The sequence below is a fragment of the Rana temporaria genome, chromosome 4 (assembly GCF_905171775.1).
Source record: "Rana temporaria chromosome 4, aRanTem1.1, whole genome shotgun sequence".
In the NCBI taxonomy this organism is placed as follows: Eukaryota; Metazoa; Chordata; class Amphibia; order Anura; family Ranidae; genus Rana; species Rana temporaria.
The window spans coordinates 117854822-117880411 of record NC_053492.1 but is presented as its reverse complement, the minus strand read 5'-3'; the positions used below and the strand labels follow the sequence as shown (position 1 = coordinate 117880411).

General features: G+C 44.8%; 2 protein-coding genes across 2 annotated transcripts in view; one reads left to right on the top strand and one right to left on the bottom strand.

The window, feature by feature from the left end:
• PPP1R7 (protein phosphatase 1 regulatory subunit 7) overlaps window positions 1–22184 on the top strand; it is a 29025-nt gene extending 6841 nt beyond the window's left edge. The window contains exons 3-10 of the mRNA XM_040348909.1: window positions 1888–1943; window positions 3507–3572; window positions 3924–4054; window positions 6749–6911; window positions 9100–9216; window positions 11916–12020; window positions 12143–12229; window positions 21658–22184. Of these exons, the coding sequence (XP_040204843.1) occupies window positions 1888–1943; window positions 3507–3572; window positions 3924–4054; window positions 6749–6911; window positions 9100–9216; window positions 11916–12020; window positions 12143–12229; window positions 21658–21834 (902 nt within the window). The 3' untranslated portion in view covers window positions 21835–22184. The remainder of the gene's footprint in view (window positions 1–1887; window positions 1944–3506; window positions 3573–3923; window positions 4055–6748; window positions 6912–9099; window positions 9217–11915; window positions 12021–12142; window positions 12230–21657) is intronic.
• MTERF4 (mitochondrial transcription termination factor 4) overlaps window positions 1–25590 on the bottom strand; it is a 213685-nt gene that overhangs the window by 148023 nt on the left and 40072 nt on the right. The gene's annotated exons all lie outside the window — the stretch shown is intronic.

The window sequence follows — 25590 nt, the reverse complement described above, 5'->3', positions numbered from 1 at the left end:
CATGGGGGAGGCGGGGGAATTATGCACATACCAATAAGGTTAATCATCCTGCGGGTACACAACTACAGAAGGGAGGGGGGGCAATTAGTGTGAACAGATCTCTAAGCCTCTTTGCAGTCATACCCTGCGGTAAATGCATACCAGGTGGCATTTTTCGATGATTTAGGGAGAGGTGGAATAGGTTTCCCTAAAAAGATGAGTTTTCAGGGATTTCCTTGATTTGATCTCCTATTTGAGAGTAGAACTGTTGTTGCCATGATATGTGCACTAAAGGACTGGATACATGTGCTCTTTAACAAGCTACTTCCTACCAATCTTCCTATCTATTTTAAATATCTTTGCATAGATCAATCCCATTGCCCATGCAAATGTATGACATTATTGTTCCTAGAGGTTGTTGTAATGTGCTAATGCAGTCAGTTGTTAAACTGCCCTGATACTATGGGGGGTGTACATGAACCACTGTAGGCATATAGACTAAAAATGTACATGTTCCTTTTTAGTGTGCGTAATATATATTATTCAAAAGTGAGTACACCCCTCACATTTTTGTAATTTAAAAAAAAAAAAATGTTTTTATCTTTTCATGTGACAACACTGAAGAAACTATAGTTTACTACAATGTAAAGTAGTGAGTTTATAACAGTGTATATTTGCTGTCCCCTAAAAGTGACTCAAAATACAGCCATTAATGTCTAAACTGCTGGCAACAAAAGTGAGTACACCCCTAAGTGAAAATTTCCAAACTGGGCCCAATTAGCGATTTTTCCCTCCCCGGTGTCATGTGACTCATTAGTGTTACAAGGACTCGGGTGTGAATGTGGAGGAGATGTGTAAAATTTGGTGTTATCGCTCTCACTCTCTCATACTGGTCACTGGAAGTTCAACATTGTGTGTGTACGTACGTACGTACGTACATTTTTTTTATTGCATCTAAACGCCCATTTTAAACGTGGGTTACTATCTAATCATTTAGAAGCAGTGGTAAAATCGTCCCGTGTACATGGAGTCTTAGCATGCAAGCCTGGACAGAATAATGCAATTATCGCTTGATGGCTGTCCATGGATCACTTGATAAAGATCATTACACTTTCAGGGCCAGATCCACGTAGAACGGCGTATTATTAAGCAGGCGTAGCATATCGTAGTTGCGCTACGCCGCCGCTACCTTGACAGGCAAGTGCAGTATTCTCAAAGCAAAGTTGCGGCGGCGTAGCGTAAATAGGCCGGCGTAAGCCCGCCTAATTCAAATATGGAACATGTGGGCGTGTTTTATGTTAATGTATTGTGACCCCACGTAAATGATGCTTTTTACGAACGGCGAATGCGCCGTCCGTGAAAGTATCCCAGTGCACATGCTCCAAATTAACCCGCAAAAAAACAGTGCTTTCGACGTGAACGTAAATGACGCACAGCCCTATTCGCGGACGACTTACGTAATCGACGGAAAATTTGACGCTGGCCCGACGTCCATACTTAAATTATTGCGCCTCATAAAGCAGGGGTAACGTTACGCCGGAAAAAGCCTAACGTAAACGGCGTATCTGTACTGCGACGGCCGGGCGTACGTTCGTGAATTGGCGTATCTAGCTGATTTACATATTCTAGGCGTAAATCAGTGTACACGCCCCTAGCGGCCAGAGTAAATATGCAGTTAAGATACGACGGCGTAGGCGACTTACGCTGGTCGTATCTTAGCAAAATTCTGGCGTATCTTGTTTTCTGAATACAGAAAAAAGATACGCCGGAGCATCCTAGAAGTTACGCGGCGTATCAATAGATACGCCAGCGTAACTTCTTTGTGGATCTGGCCCTCAGTCAATTTTTTTGTCATTTGTTTCTATAATCTTATATTAGTGTCATATTTATGTTGTACTTTGTGTTCAGGTGACTCGGAGGCACCAGTAACCATTGATACTATCAACCTGGACCCTGAAGCTGAGGTGAGAAAATGCTGCTTGCATGAAATGTTTAATTCTCCTAACTTATTGTTTATTGCCTGTGATGTAGCAGTCAATAGATGGCAACATGATCCTGCTTTCACTCCAATTGTACATGAATACATTTTACATGACCCTGGAGAGATGATTTGCTGTATGTCCTGAAAAATGCTGACTACAAAGTGGTCTGGAGACTGGTTGCTACCTAAACCCTTGAGTGGTTATTGATCAGGTCAGAAGATTGAGGATTTCTGACGTTTGTATTGCCTTAGAGCAGAAGGGTGCAGTCATACAGAAGTCTTCATCTTCTGCTTTTGGCTATATAAAGGTTTGTTTAGCCAGTTGCAGATTTGTCTTTCTGGCTAATTTGTTGATTTGAATAAGGTAAACCATTGGCTCCTGGCTACCATGTCTGTCAGAATTACTTACCATATTTATCGGCGTATACCGTGCACTATTTTGAAAATCAGGGCAAAATCGTGGGTGCGCGATATACGCCGATACCCGCTTTCCCACCACGAGTTTGAATACTGCGCCGGCATATACCGAGCGCAGTACACTCGGGTATCTTCGGGCAGTCTCGGCGCCTCTCGCACTGACGTCCTGAGCGTACAGGACGTCAGCGCGAGAGTTGCCGAGCCTGCCCGAAGATACCCGAGTGTACTGCGCTCGGTATATGCCGGCGCAGTATTCAAACTCGTGGCGGGAAACGAGCGGGGAGGACGCCGCAGGACGACGCCCGACCCGCCGAAGACGGGCGCCAGACCCGCCGAAGAGGACACCCGAAGCCGCAGAAGGATGCCGGACCCGACGAGGCCGCCGATGGACGCCGCGCAAGACACCAAAACTGTAAGTACAAAAAAAAAATTTCCACAGGTTAGGGGGCCACTTTAGGGGTACGCGGTATACGCGGGAGCGCGTTATACCGCAATAAGTACAGTCATTTCCCCTTAATTGTCAAATAACTGAGACAAGTGGCTGAATAATGACCATGCAAACAATAGTAAGGGGCAAAAGTATTATGCCAACTGGTCATTGAATATGGTTGGCAAGGAAAGACTTGATTCTGATTCAAGAAATAACTTGGCTGACAGCAAGAGTTATTTTTAGCCCCCTTTTCCTCCCCCTTTTATTTTTTTTTTATTTTTTTTTAGTAGTTTTTGATAAAGCGGAGAATAGTTACAACTTCTGCCAGGTGTCTTTTTTTCTTTTTTTTTTTTTTAATCAGGGACCCTGTTGGGGGCCTCACTTTTGGTTCATTTGATGCCCATAAAAGAGAGACTAGGTGAGTTAGTTCCTGGGTTAGGAAGATATAGACAGCAGTAAAACTTTGTCAGTTGTATTCGTTATTACAGCGAGAGCAAATATTAATGTTCTAACGAGGATAGCTTCCGTGTCTGCACCCGTTTAGTGGACATGCCAGTATCTCTCCAAAAATAAAATTAACATTGCATTGGATGCATAAAATGTCACTGTATCTCAGCGCGTACTTATCGAAAATCTGTGTGCAGGTTTCTGTTTTATGTCCAGTTTACTGGTGTATTAACCATGTATTTGTTTCTGTAGGAGGTTGACTTAAACCACATGCGAATAGGAAATATTCAGGGATTTGAGGTGCTCAAAAAAGTAAAGGTACGTTTCTAAACTATTTATTTTCAAGAAGTGAAAACATTTTGAATAGTGTATTTTGTTTGTACTTCTAAACTTGGTTTCCTCCTATACAGTGTATGTAAAACCTTTTTATTTTTTTTTATTTTTTTTCTCTAATCTTCTGCGTCATTCATATACTTTTAAATATATACCACAGCTACGCTGCTGATGTCTGGCCAATTTTGTGTATGGTGTTTGGATACCTCAGTCCCAGCTCTCGTAAAGCACATTTTTTTTCCCCTCTCTGCTCCTATGCATTGTCTCACCCTTTTTGTCCTTCAGATATGAGAATCACTTTCTTTCCTCTAACCTCCCCTCTCGTTGACCCTGTAGACCCTGTGCCTGCGACAGAACCTAATAAAGGTGATTGAGACCTTGGAACAGTTGGTGACATTGAATGAATTGGACCTATATGACAATCAAATCCGTGTTATACAGAACCTGGAGAACCTGAGTCAACTCCAGTGAGTCTATTTTGCTAGGGTAGTGTGTTTATTAAAGTGGATGTAAACATAATTCATGAAATTTAACCTAAGCATCTGTAGTGTTTTCTTATATCTCCCCAAAGCCCTAAGTTCTGTGTCTTTCTGCTGCTCCGTTTTTCTGTTATCATGATAACTTCTGACAAGTTCTCAGACAACCAAGATAAAACCAGCCTGAAATTTGTGTCGGGGTGGGTGCTAAAAATAGAGCTGATCTATTCACAGCACGGCTGTATGGGGGGGGGGCTTTCCTCCAATCAGCTGTCAGTGCATGCCAAGAATACACTCTCAGTGCTGAACTTATGTAGGGAAATTTGTTTTTATCTGTGTATCATCTAAGGCTTTTCACTCCACTGGGTATATGTGAGGGTTTACATCCACTTTAATACTGTTATAATATTACTTTTCATTGTTCAAATAGTTTTTTTTTTCTACCTGTAGTATATACCATAGTGCTGATCGCAACTGACAGGTTTGATCACTGCATTAAGAACCCAGAAAGCAGTTGCCACCCCCCATGATTAAAACAGTGATCATATTGGATACAGTTAAACACCAGACTATATTGCCACCTCCTAGCTATAAAACATGCCAGCTTTACCAACCAAAAAAAAAACACTAGTTTACACAAGCTCTCCCTTCCTTTGGCTTCAAGTAGACTATGGTGAGGTGAACCTGATATGTTGATATTATTATACTCTAAGCTCCCTCTTTTTAATGCGTTTTGTTCTAAAATGGCATACTTGCTGTCAGTACTTGTCTTATTTTTTTTACTTCCTGTGTATTTACTATACCATATTCCATTATATCGGCAGAATAACAAATGAGTGGCTGGATCTGGAAATGCAGTGGGCAGGGCTAAAAGCAGTTTGGTGCATTAGAAGTAAAAATGTGTGCAATGTTTGCATATTCATCTACACTTGCAGGCCACTTTAGGTACACCTCTTCAATTTCTTGGTAACGCATTGCTAATCGGCCAATCACATGGCAGCATCTAGTGTGGTGAAGACGACTTACTGAAGCTCAAGCCGAGCATCAGAATGGGGAAGAAAAGTTAGATTAAGTGACCTTGAACGTGAGATGGTTGTTGGTGCCAGACGAGCTGGTCTGAGCATTTAAAAAAAAACCTTGTTGAATCTATGCCACAAAGAATTAAGGTAGTTCAGAAGGCAAAGGGGGGATTCAACCCGGTACTAGCAAGGGGTACCTAATAATAAAGTGTGCGGTGAATGTATATGTAAGAATACCCTTAGGAGAAGTTTGTAATTGGGCACTTCAAGCACAATTTTATGTTAAGGAATTACATTTTTTATTAGTGCATAGCCACTGAGCTGATTCTGTTGAGGGGTATCTGCCCTCCAAAACTCACGCTTGTTTTTTCATTACTAAAATAAACCTGGTGGTGTGTTCATTATGTCATTGAGGTTTAAAGACCATTTCTCCAGCAATGTGTTGTATGCATTTTAATGGTTTTGACCAAAACATGGAGATCAGTGTATCGGGCCAAATGGATACTAACTAATTTTACAAAAGTATCCATTAAATTGGAAGTAAAGATAAAACCTAACTAAGCACCAAACCTACTCCCATCCCCATTCTAAACCTAATCCATCAAACCCAGTAAAGAAAAGACCGCTATACTTGCCTATTCTGAAGCTGCTCCGGTCCAGTTCCAGGCTGAGCTACAGTGTGTAGGAGAGGCAGCCAACAACGGAAGCCCTATAGTAAGTCTATGGGCGACGTTGCAGCGCATTTTCCAGCTGTTGTCGGCTTTCTTTTGCACACAGAAGGCGCCACTGGAGACTAGATCAGAGTGGCTTCAGAATAGGTAAGTATAGCGATCTTTTCTTGATAGGGTTAGAAGGATAAGGCTTAGAATGGGGATGGGAGTAGGTATACAGTTTAATTAGGTTCTACCTTTACTTCCACTTTAATGGATAATTTGTAAGATTAGTTAGTATCCATTTGGCCCGATACACTGATCTCCATGTTTTGTTCAGAACCTTTCTTCTGTGCTGTGTGATTTTTGGTTTCTTTGCCTTTTGTGTATGTTTATATACAGTATGTTCCACCCTGTTTTCAATTTGTATTACTGAGATGCAAAAGGAAAAGTTTATGGCATAGTACCGTGTTTCCTCGGAAATAAGTCCGGGTCTTATATTAATTATGCCAACAAAAGACACAGTAGGGCTTATTTTCGGGGTAGGTCTTACCATGTAATATGGTGTCTTCTCTCCCCCTCTCCCTCCCTGCCTGTCAGGAATCCCCAGTGAGAACTGTGTTAAAATGCTTGTAAAATCCTACAATACACTCTATTACAGTAGTATATAATGTACAATGTGTGTGTTCCTGTAATATAATTATGGGGAAGGGAGCTCTGGCGGGTCACAGAAGCACAGAATGGCGCTATAACAAAGGTATTTGGCACAATTATATTACAGGAACACACACATTGTACATTATATACTACTGTAATAGAGTGGATTATAGGATTTTACAAGCATTTTTAACTAGGGCTTATTTTTGGGGTATGTCTTATATTGCAGCCCTCCTGGAAAATAACGCTAGGTCTTATTTTTGGGGAAACAGGGTATAAACAAAATGTAGGTATAAATTGTATTTTACCATCTACTAGAGCACAGATGGATATGATGTGACAAATTCTTCTCCTTGCAGAATTCTGGACCTATCGTTTAATCTTCTAAAGCGCATTGAAGGTCTAGAGTCATTGACTCAGTTGCAGCGCCTCTATTTGGTAAATAACAAGATTAGCCGAATTGAGACTCTCGGCAGTTTAACAAAGCTCCGTTTGCTAGAACTGGGTTCAAACCGTATCCGGGTGAGTAGATTGTAGGAAATGGTAGTGATATTTGGTGTGTGTGTGTGTGTGTGTGTGTGTGTGTCTCTTTTAAAAAAAGATCAAATCCTGGTTTGATTTGCTCTGCAGCTGTCACTTATCCATAAGAGAAGACGTGTTTTAGTACTATATCAAATCTGTCACTTGTTTGTCACAAGCTCTGCTGTCTATTTTCCTTGCTGGGTAAATCTGAACTCGAGACAGAAATTTCATCTCGCTCTCTGTTGTCTTAGGGACAGGAAGTGAAAGGAAGTCTCCCCAAATGGGCACATAGACTGCAAGATAAACCTTTTGTAGTTATTTAAGTCCTTGCCTACTTTTATGCAGAACAAAACTAAAAAAAAAGAAAATGGCTGTAAATCTTATTTGGTTTTTCATGTAGATTCTACATGGCTTACGAAAGGTATAACCAAAGCCAAAACTGTTCTTTTCATTTTGGATAAGGTAGGGAATGGTGTACTCTTGTCAAGTGGTGTTGCGCATGTGTGTTTTTGTTGTTTTTAAATCTGTGCCCCATTGGGGAGTTTTCCCTTTTTTATTCCTGTTCTGTTGACATAACAGGAAGTGAGATAAAATCCCCTATTGGACAACTGTTGCTGGAACAAATGACCTAATTGGAAGATTTTTCCTGATTTTTGTAGTAACTCAAAAAATTGGATAGTGAGTGAATCTCCATAACAGGGTCACAGCGATAAAAAGACAGCCTCGCCATGCTGTCCACAACCAACATTTAAGGTTTTAGCTTTAGATTCACTGTAAGCAAACAGGTTGATCACCAAAATATCTTTACATTCTGTAATTGTTGGATACATATCTTAAAACATTCCATGGATTGTGACCTAGGGCTGACCATGATGTGATGGAGGAACATTCTACTGTGTTTAATCCTTTCCCAACAAGGGTATTCTAAAGTGTACTAAGATTATACACCGATCGGCCATAACATTATAACCACTGATGGGTAAAGTGACTTATTATTATTATTATTATTATTATTCAGGATAACTTTCTAGCACTCAAGTGTGTCTTCCAGTGGGCAAATCGGTTACACCTGGAGCGGTGAGTTCTTTTCATTTGGACTGTAAAAATGGCGCTTTTTGGACAAAAGTTTTCGTTGACAAAACTAACACTGGTCAAAACACTCGGTGCATCAGAACTGGACCACGAGCAGTGGAAGAAAGTGGCCTGGTCGTCTGAATTGAAGAATGGTTTGAGGGAAAAATCACAATGAGTTTGATATTGAACTGGCCTTCAATTTTTTCAGATTGCATTCCAATCGAGTATCTTTGGTTTTTGCTGGGGAAAAACAAGTCTGATCCATGGAGACCCTACCTCCCAACATCCAGGACTTAACGGATATGCTACTGACTGTTTAATGACAGATACCATAGCATACCTTCAGAGGTCTTGTGGAGTCTATGCCGCGATGTGTTTAGGGTGGGTGGTAATGTTATGGCTTATTGGTGTATGTTGTTGCGAATAGAATTGCATGAATCTGACAATTAGGCGTTGATTTACTAAAACTGGAGAGTGCAAAATCTGATGCAGCTCTGCAAATAAACAAATCCTCTTCCAGGTTTTGTTTGTCAAAGCCTAATTGAACAAGCTGAAGTTAGAAGCTGATTGGCTGGCTACCATGCTCCGCTGTACCAGATTTTTCACACTCCTGTTTTAGTAAATCGACCCCTTTGCCCATCCACACGATACGAATATCGGACGACGGATCGTACGACTATTTTCCCTTAATAGTCGCAAGTAAAATGAAATTATTAAAGTCACGAAAATTCTCGTACGACAGAAAAAAAAAATGGGAAGTAATGTCATGTGTTGTAATGTATTTGTATTGTATTTTCGGACGACAACTATACTGACTAAACGAAAATCGTACGATCTGACATCGTACGAGGAAAATTTTCGTGCTTGTCCAATCGAATAATATCGGATGAACTGTCGTGATCGGCTCTCGAAAGTAGTGTACACACGATCCGAAAATCGTACGATTCTTCCTCGGACGATCGTTTTCGTCCGATATTCGGATCGTGTGTACGGGCCATTAGTGTCTGTCTATATGGGTTTCTGTTGGCATTCTTTTTATTACATTTTTTTTTTCTCGGTTCACAATATTAAAGCTAATGGGTTAGTGTTCTAATTGTTGCTCTTTTGTTTGTAGGAGATTGAGAATCTGGATACATTAAGTGATCTGGACAGCCTTTTTCTTGGTAAAAACAAAATCACCAAATTGCAGAACATGGAAGCTCTAAGTAACCTCACTGTACTGAGCGTACAGGTAAATTCTTGTCTTTCTCTTACCAGATAGTTAACCACTTCAGCTCCAGAAGATTTAACCCCCTTCCTGACAGGCCGTTGTCCGGCCGCCATGGGAGAGACCTGTCAAAATGGGCCAGTCTGGATGAAGTCCAGGGCCAAACTTCTGTCCCAGTCCAACCCTGTTAGAAGGCACTGCTTTACTTTAACCGACAATTGCGCAGTCGTGTGACACTGTACCCAAATAAAATACAGGTGCCATTTGGTTTGTTTTGAGAGCACAGAAACCAAGCTATTATCAAGTGCTCCCTGTCTCTTACCAATGACTGGGAAATGGGAGGTTATCCTTTAAATAAAACCTTTCTTGATCACTGTAAAAGCCTCTGATTGGCTGTTCCAGTGATCAGTCACGTTGCAGCCCGCTCATGTGTTATTAATGCATTTTTGTTTTTTTCTCCTCTTGAATGGATACAAAGATGCATTGTACATTACATTTATTTATTTTAATTGTTTTTTTCCTTGCGAGAGGTAAGGGCCCTTTCACACAGGCGGTCTGATCGGGTTCACCTGTCAGTTTTTCAAGCAGACCTGATTGGACCATCCATTGTCCTCCTATGGAGTGGCAATAGACATGTGTCCGTTGACACCTGCCGACCTCCGATCTGATCCACTAAAAACAAATGCAGAACCCGTCTGGTGGATTGGATGAGATGGCAGTTGGGTATAAACAGACAGGAGGTCCGTGTACATCACAGGCTCTGCATAATCAGAGCAGAAGGGAATCTGCAGACAGATTCCCCACTGAGTAGGCGGGATTCCGGCAGAACCCACCCCATGTAAAAGGGGCCTAAATGTGTAAATTAAGTTTGCATAAAAAAAATAGGTAGACCAGCGTTTGTTCTAGGTCAGTTTTGCGGTTAGAATTTGGGTCAAAGGTCCGTGTATTTTAGGTAGGATTTAAAAAGGCAACATGCACACGATTGTTGTTTGCACTTGTAGTCGGGCCAAGAAACAAATTATCTATACATTGGATATAAAAAGTCTACACACCCCTGTAAATATGTAAAGGTTTTTGAGATATAAAAAAATCGGACCAATAATAATCCATTTGGCTTTTCTTTTTTTCATCTTTTTAACCACTTGCTTACTGGGCACATATACCCCCCTCCTGCCCAGGTAAAATTTCAGCTTTCGGCACTGCATCGCTTTAACTAACAATTGCGCGGTCGTGCGACGTGGCTCCCAAACAAAATTGACGTCCTTTTTTCCCCACAAGTAGAGCTTTCTTTTGGTGGTATTTGATCGCCTGTGCGGTTTTTATTTTTTGCGCTATAAACAAAAAAGTGAGACAATTTTGAAAAAAATAATATTTTTTACTTCTTGCTATAATAAATATCCCAATTTAAAAAAAAAAAAACATTTTTTTTTTCTCAGTTTAGGCCGATACGTATTCTTCTACATATTTTTGGTAAAAAAAAAAAAAAAAATCGCAATAAGCGACTGGTTTGCGCAAAAGTTATAGCGCTTACAAAATAGGGGACAGAATTATTTTTTTTTAATTATTTTTTTTTTTACTAGAAATGGCGGCGATCTGCGATTTTTAATGGGACTGCGACGTTATGGCGGACACATCGGACACATTTTTTGCGCCATTCACATTTATACTGCGATCAGTGCTATAAATATGCACTAATTACAGTATAAATGTGACTGGCATTGAAGGGGTTAACACTAGGGGGTGAGGAAGGGGTTAAATGTATCCCTGCTTAGTGTTCTAACTGTAGGTGGAGGGGGGTGACCGATCTGTGTGTCTATGTACAAGAGACACAGATCCGTCTCCTCTCCAGAGACAGCACCGCTGTCTCTGTTTAAAACGGCAATGAGAGATGATCTCATATGTTTACATATGAGATCCTCTCTCATTGGCCGCACAGATCGCCTCGCGAACGGCCACTCTGATTGGCCGTTCGCGGCGCTCTGTAATTGGCTGTGTCCGAGGGACACGGCCAACACAGATTTTCCCCGCAGCGCGCTCTGGAGCGCGCGCGGGGACCGCCCTAAGGGGCGGACGTCAATTGACGGCAGTTTGGAGATTGGGATCCGCACTGTAGCCGTCAATTGACGGCAGGCGGATCCCAAGTGGTTAATGTAACCTTATAGATCTATAATCTGTTCAATTCTGACTGAAATCTTTAAAGGAGGGGAAATATAAAAATAAACTTGCAGTATCGTGGTTACATAAATATGCACACCCTTAAACTAATACTTGTTGAAGCACTTTTCAGTTTTAGGAACATATTGAGCCTTTGGAGGTAGGAGACCTGAGCATGGAACATCTTTCCTTGGGAATTGTTGCTCGCTCTTCCTTGCAAAAGAGCTCCAATCTGTCAGATTGCGAGGGCATCTCCTTTGCACAGCCCTCTTTAGGTCGCCCCACAGACTTCAATTGGATTCAGATCTGGGCTCTGGCTGGGCCATTCCAAATCTTTGGTCTGCTCAACACTAAACTATGCAGATTAAACTCAATAGAACATGGCTTTAAAAAAAACATAGCCAGAAATATATGTTCCGTAAAAGTAACCCACCATATAGACATTTCTTTATTTTAAAGATGGCCAGTAGAACAATTGTGCAGTAGTAGAAAGATGGCATTACAGGAAATTATTTAAGTCCTTGCTGTATGTGTCGGTGTGTAAATATTCCTGTCATTCTCTCTTTTAGAGTAATCGCCTTACAAAGATTGAAGGTTTGCAGAGTCTTGTGAATCTGCGTGAGCTCTACCTAAGTGACAACGGCATCCAAGTTTTAGAGGGTCTGGAGAACAATGTGAGTTGCTGAACGGGCTCTGAGCTGTTTGGAAGAGATTGGCTGAAAACTTGCCTGTTGGTCATAAATTTATGTGGGAATTGATCAGTTAGGACTTAACATTTTCTTCTTCTCGTCTTCAGACCAAGCTCACTACATTGGATGTTGCTTCTAATAGAATAAAGAGAATTGAAAATATCAGGCATTTGACAGAACTCCAAGAATTCTGGGTAGGTTTTTCCTATTTTTTTACTTGTATTTGTAGCTGAAGTAGTATTCCCTACCAGTGCTAGCCTGTATACCAAGTCCTGTTTCAAGCAGCCTTGTCCTTGGTTGAAGAATGGTTGTTCTCTCATCCCAGTTAAAATAAAGCAGATACAGGTATCTTTTAAACTTTATAATCTTTATTGAAGCATTTTTCATAAAAAATCTTGCCATGCAATCAACCATCCCCCCTTACCCCCTCCCCCCACAATCTACATATAAAAAAACACATAAGTACAATGGTAAACATACAAGCTGCAAGCTTCTCAAGTGTTCAATGAAGAGCCCTAATATCGTCCACTCAACCCCCATTTGATTACTCCAAGCTCCTCCCCCAGCAACCCCACTCCAACCATTCAACCTTTGCAGTCATGCCCATCAAACTCAGCCTCCCATTCAACGCCTTTGACTCTGATCTCTGATTTATGCTACACTCCCATTTTATTAGGTCACATCCTGTCTTTATTGTCCTTACTCCCTCCATATTTAGGTATTGATACCACTACCCCCTTCCACCTCCTCCTTCCCTAACTTTTTACAGGAAATTCCTCCTCTCATTTTCATCCTACATTCTCCTCTGGGGGGGGGTATCCTTTAATATCCCACCAAGGTTTAAAAAAAAAATATATATATATATATACGCACACTCCTGTTTTCTTTCTTCAAAATAAAATCATTCCGTTTCATCTATAATCTCCCCTTATGGGTTGCCAGCCACTCCCTCAGTTAGTCTCCCCTAGGGCGATTGCCCGCAGTCTTGCTGGATATCTGTTGTAGTTTACGTTTAATTTCCCCAAGCTTAGACCTCTGTTTTTGCAGGTCAGGTGAAAAATCTGGGTATGTAGATACCCTGGCACCATTGTAGAGGATGTTACTTATTTCTCTGGCCTTGTGTAATATTATCACTCTATCCTTATAATAGAACATTCTTACCAGGAGGGGGAGCCTCCTGGTGGAGGTGGTCTAAAGGGCACCCTGTAAGTTCTCTCCATTGCAAAAAAAAAACTTTGTTCAGGGAGCCCCACAGACCTCACATTTTTTCTTTGCATCCTGTTTTCCATGTTATCCATTTTATCTCATAGCCAACTATTTTGTTCTCTTACAGTTCTTATCTCACGCTTAAGGGGGTTCAAGTCCTTCTGCACTAGGCTAACGCTCTCCTCAAGGGTGGTCCTTTCGCAAACCTTTTGCAAGTCATGCCTAACAAAGGATAGTTCTTCCCTGGTGGTCTTAAGCTGGTCAGACAGTTTATTTAAAAGCTTGCAAGACCTCCTTTAGTGATGGTTCTGCTTCTATTAGGGCACCAGCCCCAGATAGTGATTTTTGGGGTATCCTGAACATCCTCCCCTACATATTTCCCTCCTGCATTATTCGCCCATGACCTTGGCTTTATCTCGTAGCTGGGGCCCCAGGCTGTGACTTGGATGCAGGTTCTGTTGTCCTCCTTTTTAAGGGGTCTGGCCCGGGGTATGCACGAACCTCTCCAGTTTGGCCACTGCCTGACTCCCCTTTATGGTTCGTTGCGACTGCGTAGTGGCGCTGGCTCTATCCTGCTGCGTTGACATCCGCCTACTCTTGCGGAACTCAGACACCCAGTGACTTCTGAAGTGACTTAAGCTACACTCAGAAAACTTCATAGAATTAGATGCACATGTGTAGGGCTCCAGAGGCAAAGAGAGCTTTTAGCAAGGAAGCGACTACTCTCACTGGGCTATACCTTTTGGCAATATATCAGTCCCAGATAATAAAGAATGAGTGGTGGAGGAGGCAGTTCGAAAACCTCAGGCTAATTTAGGAAATACGAATAGAAGACACTTTACTTTTTATTTTTTAAATGGCTGTTTTAGTTTCTCTTTCGTTCATAGACGGACACAGCCTTCATTGACCTTAGGGTTATGCTTCTTCCTACCAGGAGATTTAGGCAGAATTCTACAGCACTTAAGGTGTTAAAAACTTTCCTTCATGCTGCTCCTCCCAGGGGGCGTGGCTCCCCCAGGCATAACCCACACCCTGCTTTAGCAGCCTCAGTTTGTTTTCTGCCTAACGACAGGAGGTCAAGGCTATCTCTGGAGTTCCTGGACTCTGGAGGTTTTTTCTGGCGATTTTTCTCGCTTTTTTTTTTTATTATTTTGTTCCTGCATTTTTGAATCCTGCGATTCTTCTATCAACAGCCGACTGGGTGACAGGCTGGGTCCTCGACCCTTGTAGTCCCCCCATGTTCGGCCTTCGAGCGTGTGCCGGCCCTCAGCTCAGCTTTGGGACGTCCACGACAGGCCCCATTGCTCCAGGGGCGGCCGGGGAACTTTGGTTCTAGGGCACACATATGACCGGTCTCTATGGCTTTGTCACAGTGTGTCTGGCCGACAGCCATGCCGTTTACGGACGTTGGATCTGTCTGGGATACCTCCAGCCGGGTAGTCGCAGGACAGGTAAGTAGTGGCCCCTTACTCAGGTAAGTGGTCTGGCTGGTGGTTTCCCTGGGGAGGTCGACTGAGGGTCCGCCCTGCTTTCCTCTCTCCCCTTCCTCTCCCTCCTTCCCCTGACTGGGTAGTGGCTGTGAAGGGGGGCCTCCTGGGTTTTCTTTGTTACCACCGGGGCCCGTGTGTTGTTAGGGGGACTGTGTTGTTACTCTGGAGGGTGCTGCTGTGTGCTGCTGTGTTCTATGAGGTAATTTTTACCTCAGACAGCGGCCGTCTTGGAAATCTCCTTGGTAACGCTGTGATTCTTTTCTGAGGTAACAGAAAAAGCAGTCAGGGCTGCTGTGTTCTATGAGGTAATTTTTACCTCAGACAGCGGCCGTCTTGGAAATCTCCTTGGTAACGCTGTGATTCTTTTCTGAGGTAACAAAGCAGTCAGTGCTGCTGTGTTCTATGAGGTAATTTTTACCTCAGACAGCGGCCGTCTTGGAAATCTCCTTGGTAACGCTGTGATTCTTTTCTGAGGTAACAGACAAAGCAGTCAGTGCTGCTGTGTTCTATGAGGTAATTTTTACCTCAGATGGTGGCCATCTTGGAAATCTCCTTGGTAACGATGTGATTCTTCCCTGAGATGACTCGGCACAGCCTCTGGTCAGTTTTAGTGCTGTTACAGTTTTAGTGCTGTGAATCTTCCATGAGGTGAATACACATCACAGTCAGCACATCAGAGCACACCTGAGGTTTTTCAGCTCCCTCTGCAGCTGGGTGGGGTGGTGAATACCGGGGGCCCCCCATGCTCTGCAATAGCAGCAAGGAGGTGACCAGTGGGGTTTTTTTGTCCTGCCTTGCAGGGTGGGTGACTCAGCGCTGACACTATGGAACTCAAGCTATGCCTGAGTTAACCCTTAACGCCCCTCCCCCTGCCACATCTGTTATGTTGGCTGTCCTGGGTTTCTTGCCAGGTTTGAAGCAGCTGGTGTCCGGATGGGGGGTAAAAAAGCGCCCCCTCCCTGAAGCCTGCTTCTGGGGATGACACAGAATCGCTGTTTTTTTCTGGTTCTGTTATGTCAGAGGCTGCGGGTGTTAACCCTTATGGATAGTGAGGATGACTCTGCTGCAGTCAGTTGCTGGCAAGAATTTGTTGGAGCTCTTGTTTCTGCGGTGCGTGAGGCTCTAAAAATTGAGGATGTGGCGGAGACACCTCCGTGTCAGTACCAGCAGACTACCACGCATCGCTGAAGTGTTTCCTTGTGTTCCTTATTTGGACAATATGTTATACAAGGAATGGGATGCACCGCAAAAAGTTTGTCAAAAAACTTTGCAACCCGGGTCTCTCCTCCGCCAGTGGACCCCCCTGTGTCCAGACTGCGCAAGGCCACCACATTGCCTGTGGAAGGGGCTCCTGCATTTCAGGATCCCGCTGATAGGAGAGTGGAGGCCGTGGCCCGCTCCCTATTCACGGTGGTGGGTTCGGCGGTGAGGCCGGCTCTGGCCGGGGCCCTGGCAGGCCCCGACTTAAAGGGCGAAGCTCCTGCTGCAGGAGCTGGAAGAAGGACCTCTAAGGTGGCCTTGGTGATCACCGTTAAGGGTGAACGGTCCTTTTGGGTCTTCCCTGACTGGCATCATTGAGGATGCCACAGGTGGTAAGCGCATGCTGTTCCCACGGTTTGGGAAGGGCTAGGGACCTCGCCCTGTGCAAGGACCCTCCTTGCCTACCTCCGAGCGTTTTTTCGCTCGCCCTGTGCGGTGGGGGTAGGTCTACATGGTGCTTGAATCCCCGCTGCGGGGTAGCAGCGCACCGGATACCGCATGCCTAACAAGTCTGCGGACATACCTGCTTCCGCCTGAAGGTCTGCTCCCGCCCGTGTCTCGGGTGGGAGACTGGCTTCGCATTGCGAAGTGTTTTCCTTGGGGTACAAGATTGAGTTTCTCTCTTGTCTGCCAAACAGGTTTTTTCCCTCCGGCTTCTGGCCTCCTCCGGTTCGCCGGTTGACTCCGTCAGGGGCTGTCCAGGATCTTCTGGTCAGGGGAGTGATTGTGCCAGTTCCCTCGTTGGAACGGTCTCGGGGTTTTACTCCATTCTGTTTGTGTCCCCATGGAGGATGGGGCCCGGTCGATCCTGGGCCTCAAGTCCCTCGTTTTGTTTTGTCAGGTTTTTCTGGCATCCTTGGATGTCATGAACGTGTACCTGCATATCCTCAAACCACCAGAGATTCTGTGCTTTGCGGTCGGGGGGGACCATTTTCAATGGTGTCCTTCCCATTCGGCGGGTTTTCGCCAAGGTGCTCGTACCGATACTGGCCCGGCTGTGACAGCGGGGGTTTGTTATCATGGGATGTCTGGACGACATTCTCCTACGAGCTTCTTCGAGCTCTGCATTGGTAGAGCCGTGCCTATCACGTGTCAGGCTCTCCGAGTGTTCGGCTGGTTTCTGGATTGTCCTGAAATCAGGGTTGATTCCGTCTCAGGGATACCTGGGACTGGTCCTGGATTCCTCCGGGGCGGGATTGTTTTTCTCCTAGCGGAAAAACTTCAGACTCTGCTATCTGCTGTGCAGCAGTTGCCGACCCAGAAGCGGTCATCTCTGCGATTCTGCAGGAAGGTTCTGGGTCAGTTGGTAGCCTCTTTCGAGGCGGTTCCGTATGCCCAATTCCACGCCAGGGTACTACGGAGGGAACTGCTGTCACGATGGGACTAGCTTCCGTCATCTCTGGATTACCAGATTCAGTTGAGTCATCTGATCATGTCTCCCCTGGTATGGTGGCTGGCGTTTCCGGTGCTTCGGGCCGGAAAGTCATTTTTCTGCAGGCCACTGGACAGTGGTCACGATGGATGCCAGCCTCTCCGGTTGGGGAGGGGCGCTTGGGGCACCCAGTCAGCCCAGGGGCACTGGACTCAGGTGGAGTCCTGCCTACTGATCAACGTTCTGGAGCTCCGAGCAATCAAGCTTTGCCTTACCAGGTGGCCCCTGGATCTACAGGGCCGACCGGTCAGGATCCTGTCCGATAACACCACGTCCGTGGCGTAGGTTGATCATCAGGGAGGCACACGGAGTTCTGTTGCAGCGACGGGGGTCGCGCGCATCCTTTCGGTGGGCCGAAGGGTCCGTTCCGGCTCTATCGGCCGGGTACATTCCGGGAATACGGAATTGGCTAGCCGACTACCTAAGTCGCACTGCACTGGGCCAAGGAGAGTGGTCTCTCCACCCGCAGGTGTTTCGGGGTCTGTGCCGAAAGTGGGGCACTCCGGACGTGGACCTTCTAGCGTCCCGTCTCTATATCGGTAGGTGCCACGGTTCGTGGCCAGGTTTAAGGACCCGTGGGCGGACGCGTCAGGCGCGTTGGTGGCTCCTTGGGGTCGCTGTCGCCTACTTTACACCTTCCCTCCTCGGAAGCTTCTTCCTCGCCTGCTGCGCAGAGTAGAAGCTGTAGGGATTCTATCGGTCCTGATTGCCCCAGATTGGCTGCGTCGCTTCTGGTACGCGGACCAGGTGCGTCTGCTGGCAGACGCCCCCTAGCGTCTTCCCCTGGGAATTGATTTTCTGTTACAGGGTCCAATCTTCCACCCTGTTTCACAGCCACCGGCCTTAGCGGCGTGGCTGTTGAGAGCCAGGGGCTTAAGGACCGAGGCCTATTGGGCTCGGTGGTCTCTACCGTGCTGCCTGCACGGAGGTCTACCTCACGTAGGTTTTTTCCTCATACATGGAAGGCCTACTTCTCTGTGTGTGGGGAGATGAACTGGCACTCTCGTACATGCGTTGTGTACAGGATTCTGCTGTCTTTGCAGCAGGGAGTGGTTCAGGCTCTCGCCTTACGTACGGTTAGGAGCCAGATTTCTGCTCTGGCTGTTTTTTACTTGCAGCGACCCTTGGCATAGCACTCCTGGGTGCGTGCGTTGGGTCAGGGGGTCTGGCAGGTGGCCCCTCCGGTGCGCCCTCCATTACCCCCATGGGACTTGATTTTAGTCCTTTCAGTGCTTCGGGATGCTCCCTTTGAGGACATTCGGGAGGTTTTTTGTTTTATTGTCACAAAAGGTGATTTTATTTCTGGTAGCAATTACCTCGATCAGACGGGTGTCTGTCTGTTCTGGCGGCCTTGTCTTGCAAGGCTCCCTGCTTGGTCATCCGTAAGGATGAGGTGGTGCTGCGGCCGCAGCCGTTTTTCTCCCTAAGGTCGTTTCGGCTTTTCACTTGGATGTGGACATTGTTCTTCCATCCTTATGTCCTCAGCCGAAGAACCCGAAGGAGGCCATTTTGCATTCTCTGGATGTGGTTTGGGCCCTTCGAGTTTACTTGTCGGCGACAGCTCCGTTCCGGATGTCGGACTCGCTGTTCGTGTCTGTGTCCGGTCCCAGTAAGGGCCTGGCAGTTTCGTCGGCCACCATTTCATCCAGGTGGATCCGACGGATTGGGCTTCAGGCCTATGCCCTGAAGGGCGGGCGCCCCCCTTTCGGGTCATGGCGCATTCGACCAGGGCGATCGGGGCCTCTTGGGCTTTCCGACACCAAGCCTCTGTGTTACTGGTGTGTAAGGCTGCGACCTGGTCGTCGGTCCACGCTTTTTCAAAGTTTTATAAGGTGGATGTGAGTGCATCTTCGGATGCCTCCATTGGCCGCAGGGTGTTACAGGCGGCAGTTTAAGGTTGGAGTTCCTCCGTTGAGTAACTCCGGTTTTTGTTTGGGGTGTAACCTGTTTTTGCTGTGTTATTTTTCCCACCCCTCGAATTTTTTTTGACACTGCTTGGGGACGTCCCTAAGGTCAATGAAGGCTGTGTCCGTCTATGAACGAAAGAGAAAAAAGGATTTTTGTACTCGCCGTAAAATCCATTTCTCTGAGTTCATAGACGGACACAGCACCCACCCCTCCTTTGTTTGTACTGCTTGTTACGAACTGAGGCTGCTAAAGCAGGGTGTGGGTTATGCCTGGGGGAGCCACGCCCCCTGGGAGGAGCAGCATGAAGGAAAGTTTTTAACACCTTAAGTGCTGTAGAATTCTGCCTAAATCTCCTGGTAGGAAGAAGCATAACCCTAAGGTCAATGAAGGCTGTGTCCGTCTATGAACTCAGAGAAATGGATTTTACGGTGAGTACAAAAATCCTTTTTTTAAGTTCCACTTTTTAAGGCTTATGTTCACAGCGCACCTAAAACATATACATGCATTTAAAGCGGGAGTTCTCCCATAAATGTTTTTTTTAACTTCGATTCCCTTAGATTGATGCTCGTTGTGTCTAGGGGAATCGGCTAGTTGTTTTAAAACCCGAGCAGTACTTACCGTTGTAGAGGGCTATCTTCTCCGCCACTTCCGGGTATGGGTCTTCGGGACTGGGCGTTCCTTCTTGATTGACAGTCTTCCAACGGTCGCATCCATCGCGTCACGAGTAGCCGAAAGAAGCCGAACGTTGGTGCGGCTCTATACTGCGCCTGCGCACCGACGTGCGGCTACTTTCGGAAAATCGTGACGCGATGGATGCGACCGTCGGAAGCCTGTCGGAAGACTGTCAATCAAGAAAGAAACGCCCAGTCCCGCAGCCCATACCCGGAAGTGGCGGAGAAGATCGCTCTCTAAAAAGGTAAGAACAGGTTCGATTTTAAAACAGCTAGCCGATTCCCCTAGACTAAATGAGCATCACTCTAAGGGTAAAAACAGCATTTTAGCGGTGAACCTCCGCTTTAATACATTAAGATGGCCCACCCTGTTTGGTTCGCAGCAGAACTCCCAAACAGAAAAAATTCTAACCTGAAGGGTGAACCATATTGAAGTCTATGGGAGCTGAACAGGAAAAATCCAGTGCCCATTTTGAAGGCTTGTATGCATGTAATTGCCCATACAAGGGGTATGGGGGTATGGGCACTGCCCTGGAGGACATGTATCAATGCAAACAGTTTTTAAAAACCATTGTTTTTTTTGTTTTTTTAAGGAGCAGTGATTTTAATGATGCTTAAAATGCAACAATGAAAAATTCCTTTACATATTGTACCTGGGGGTCCCCTTGGTCTGCCTGTAAAGTGGCACATTTGTAGCATGTATAAACATGGGGCAGCAAAAAATGAAATTTTCTAAAGGGGAGAAAAATAAGAGTCAAATCACGTTAAAATTGACTTGTGCTTGCAATTACTGACACCCAGCTTTTGGAAGTCCATAATCCAATGTAATTTGTATTCTAATCTGTTCCACTGGGCTGATGAAACGGGACATCCAGAGTTGTCGATGTTAATTTTCATTTGTGTGTTAACTGAAAATTGTCCCATTTCTGGTTTGCAATTCCTATTTTCTCCTAAGGCTTCATTTCCATGGACGTTTTTACTGCCACTTTCTTTAGCCTTTTTTTACAGCTTAAAAACGCATGTCCATGTTTGTTTGTTTATTTAGTTTTTTGACTTTTTTTTTTTTTTTTGAGCTGGAGTTTAAAAACGCAACGGTAGCGTTTTTGAGCGTTTTCGCGCGTTTTTGAGCGTTTTTTAACGTCTGGCGTTTTTACAGCTCTACTCTGGAGCTTCAGAACGCCCTGGTCCTGCGGTTTTTTTTACAGCTCAAAAACGCCTATGCCATTTGCAGCTCAAAAACGCCTATGTGGGCATGATGCCATAGAATAACATGGACAGGTGTTTTTAAGCTGTAAAAAACGCTCAGAAAGGTGGCTGTAAAAACGTCAGTGGAAATGAAGCCTAAGACTTGGAGGACCAGTATAAGAGTTTTCAAGAGTTTTCAAGACAATTTTCTTAACCAATTTTTGCAAAAACAACCATTTCATGATTTTCATTAAAACAATTTGTGGTAGTTTTACCTGATCTAATTTATTGTTTTTGATTGATAGCTGGTGGAAAATTGGTTGAATTAGCCTAAAAATTAAAGTGGTCTTTGTCAGCAAATTCTCTTATTTTGTCTCTCTTTTTGGAAAATGACATGATTTTTTTTTTTTTTTTTTTTTTTTTTTTTTTGTTTTTTTTTCTTCTTCTTCTTCTTCTTCTTCTTATCACAGATGAATGACAACTTGGTGGATAATTGGGCAGACTTAGAAGAATTGAGCGGTGCCCAAGGTTTGCAGACTGTGTATCTAGAAAGGAACCCTCTGCAGAAAGATAACCAATACAGGCGCAAAATTATGCTGGCGCTGCCATGTGTCCGCCAGATTGATGCAACTTTTGTGCGATTCTGAGTTGATTTGAGGGCATTAAGCCGCCTCGCTCCTATTGTAGCAGCACAGTGCAAATGCATTCTGTCATACAACATTCGTCTTTTGTGTGATATGCCATTGTATTGCCATCTAATCACTCCATCGCACTCTTAATTTTCTTGTGCACTGCATGATTCTCTTGCATCAAAGTTTATGTTCTTTGCTCATTCTGTTACCTTCCAAAACAATACTACTGCTTGTCACTGAACTGTCTTCCTCAAAGACCAACATTTACAGAATGAGTTGAAATCGCCTCTTTTATGATGGTGTCACATTACAGTATTTATTTCTGGACAGTAGTTTAATGGTTAATAAAGTTTTTATCCTCAGCACTTGTCCATCCCATGTAAGTGCATTGTAGTCACTCCGTCATCTGACATGTCATAATACAGAAGTGTTCTTGTAATATTCCACAGGGTAACATTCTGATGAAATGTTCTCTTAGAATATTGTTTACAAAAGTTGCTTTTCTATTTGCATCTTGTACACTGTCTTTATTTGGCCTGCATGTCACTGCTCCTCATTTTTGTGTCAAGGTGCTGTACTGCTCTCGTTTAAGCTTATATTGGATATTGCTTATTTTTTTTTTTTTGGAGAACCAATATTGAGAATGCATGCCTATCCCTATACAGAGCTTACCTTCTAGTAGGCTTGTAAGGAAATGTGCAAGGCTATGATAACAAATCAAACATGCTACAGAGACAGAAGTTGCACTTAGTATAGGCCAAGACATAGGAAGCCAGTTTGCTGATCGGAGGTCTGTTGTGATTTATGAGGTTGTTGTGCAGGGTTAAAGGGAGGAATTTCACAAAAGGGACAGAACACATATAGTGGAGAGAAAATTGCTGCTCACCCCGGTATATGCAATAGAGAAATTTTTCCCAGTTGGGGTTTTTTGGCAGCTCAGGTAGACAAAGATGATTCCAATGTAGTAAAAAAATATAGTATTAATTCACATATATAAAAATTATTTTTTCATCAAAAAAGGGGCAAAAATAATGGATTGCATGATAGAAAATGAGTTGCGGCAATAACAAGGAGACATGATTTACATATAATGTATTAACAGTGCACAACAAGGCATTTATACGGCTAGTACAATATGTTGCAGTATAAACTGTTCTAACGCGTTTCGACCCTACTGGTCTTCTTCAGAGGTTTATTGTGTTGTGACTGGAAGGGAACATACATCGCTTACCTTCTAGTAGGCTTGTAAGGAAATGTGCAAGGCTATGATAACAAATCAAACATGCTCCAGAGAGACAGAAGTTGCACTTAGTATAGGCCAAGACATAGGAACCCAGTTTGCTGATCGGAGGTCTGTTGTGATATGAGGGTGTTGTGAAGGGTTAAAGGGAGGAATTTTGGCCATTGGTCTACTTATCTCCTGAAGAACTATACATAAGATGCCTTTGCCTGGTTCTGCTCTTGCTCCTTTTCTCCTCTGTGACCATAAAATATGTTGCGTGGCTTTACCTGGTAAAGTGGTGACCTACCCTGTTGTAGATGCTTCATAGGAACACATGACTAGACCAGGTAACCGTGAGAAGTTGGGTGCAGTTATGATAGCGAGTCCAGGATCTCAGGGTTTAGAATGCTGAGCAGGGCCTGAACCCAGAACTAACACACCCTGCAATTGCCTTTCCTTTAAAAAATGTTTTAACACTTTGGAGCCTTACTACATGAATGTACAAATGTATACCAATTGTTCTATAGTACATCAGGGTCTGGGATGCAGCTCTTTAATGCCATGGCTGCAAGGATATTCTTGGCCACATAGGTATAGGCAGAAAATAAATGCTGTCGACTGAGGTACCGTATTTATTCGAGTATAACGTGCACACGTGTATAACGCGCACCCCTATTTTTCGATAAAAATCGGTATAAAATCATTGTAATTGCCAAAAATCATTTATTGACAACGTAAACTGGTATAAACACAATACCAAAATAAAATTACCGGTAACAATATTTATTTAAAATGCTTCAAAGTCAGATTCATCATCAGATACACCAAAGAGTTGTTCCCATTCTTCTCGAGTAAATTTTTCATCAGTGTCCCAGTTGGCAGGAACATCTGTTTCTCCAGTTTCTTCGCTTTCTTCTGAGTCTGAATTCCACAGCAGGTCGTCTTCTGTGCCGTCCATTTTATTGCTGATGCCTGTCTTCAAAAAACTCTTGATGATCATTTCTTTTGGCATGTCTTCCCATGATGTTTTAACCCAGGATGTCACGAGAGATAGATCCAGTTTCTTGAGGTTTCCTTTTGCAGTCAATTCTTTGTCGTCGGATTTCATCCAGGTAATCCACTTTTCTCTTTCGTTCATAGACGGACACAGCCTTCATTGACCTTAGGGTTATGCTTCTTCCTACCAGGAGATTTAGGCAGAATTCTACAGCACTTAAGGTGTTAAAAACTTTCCTTCATGCCGCTCCTCCCAGGGGGCGTGGCTCCCCCAGGCATAACCCCCACTCTGCTCTAGCAGCTTCAGTTTGTTTCTGCCTAACCGTCAGGAGAGTCAGGCTCTCTCTGGAGTCCTGGACTCTGGAGTTTTTTCTTGCAAATTTTTTTGCATTTTGCGAGTTTTTTCCTCGCTTTTTTATTTTATTTTTATTTTTGAATCCTGCGATTCTTCTATCAACAGCCGACTGGGTGACAGGCTGGGTCCTCGACCCTTGTAGTCCCCCCAGGTTCGGCCTTCGAAGCGTGTGCCGGCCCTCAGCTCCGCTTTGGGACGTCCACGACAGGCCCCATTGCTCCAGGGGCGGCCGGGGAACTTCGGTTCTAGGGCACACATATGACCGGTCTCTATGGCCTTGTCACAGTGTGTCTGGCTGACAACCATGCCGTTCGCGGACGTTGGTTCTGTCTGGGATACCTCCAGCCAGGTAGTCGCAGGACAGGTAAGTAGTGTCCCCTTACTCAGGTAAGTGGTCTGGCTGGAATGTTTTCCCTTGGGAGGTCGACTGAGGGTTTTCCCCTCTCCCTTATTCCTCTCCCTCCTTCCCCCTTTGGGTGACGGCTGTGCAGGGGGTTTTTTTCTCTGGGGCTAATTTTTTTCACTCGTGGTATGGCTGGGGCTGTTCTGTGTCACTGCAGGGGACTGTGGTGGACATTCTGGGCATTTTTGTGTGTGCTGTGTGCTGTTTTGGTGTACTGTCATTTTTGGGTACACTGTCTTTTTAAAACTACGCAACGGCGGCCATTTTGCCGGAGCCGCGCCTGTATTATTCGGCGGCCATTTTCTTGTGGCCGGCGCCGTTTTCAGCACTAGTTCGGCCTCTAGTGGCCGTTTCGGCGGGGAAAAAAGACCGCGAATCATCTGAGGGGACAGACGCAGCGCTGCAGCTTCTCCTCAGCACACACTTGCCTTCACAGACCGCGCTGTACCAGAGGGTGGTGAGTCTCAGGGGGCCCCATACTGTGCTCTAGCGGCCGGGAGGTGACCTGTGGGGGACTTTTTTCCTGCCCTTGGCAGTAGGGGTGAAATGGCAACGGCAATATGGAGCCTGAATCAGGCCCCTCATTCCTTACAATGCCGGAATTAACCCTTAGCGCCCCTTCCCCTGCCACATCTGTTGAGTCGGTGTCGGCTGTCCTGGAGTCTTTTTCTCACCAGGTTTGAAGCAGCCAGTGCTCGGTTGGGGGGTAAAAAAGCGCCCCCCCCCCGGAGGCTGTTTCTGGGGATATCTCTGACGCAGAATCTGACAACGCTATTGCTGCTTCTGGTTCTGTCG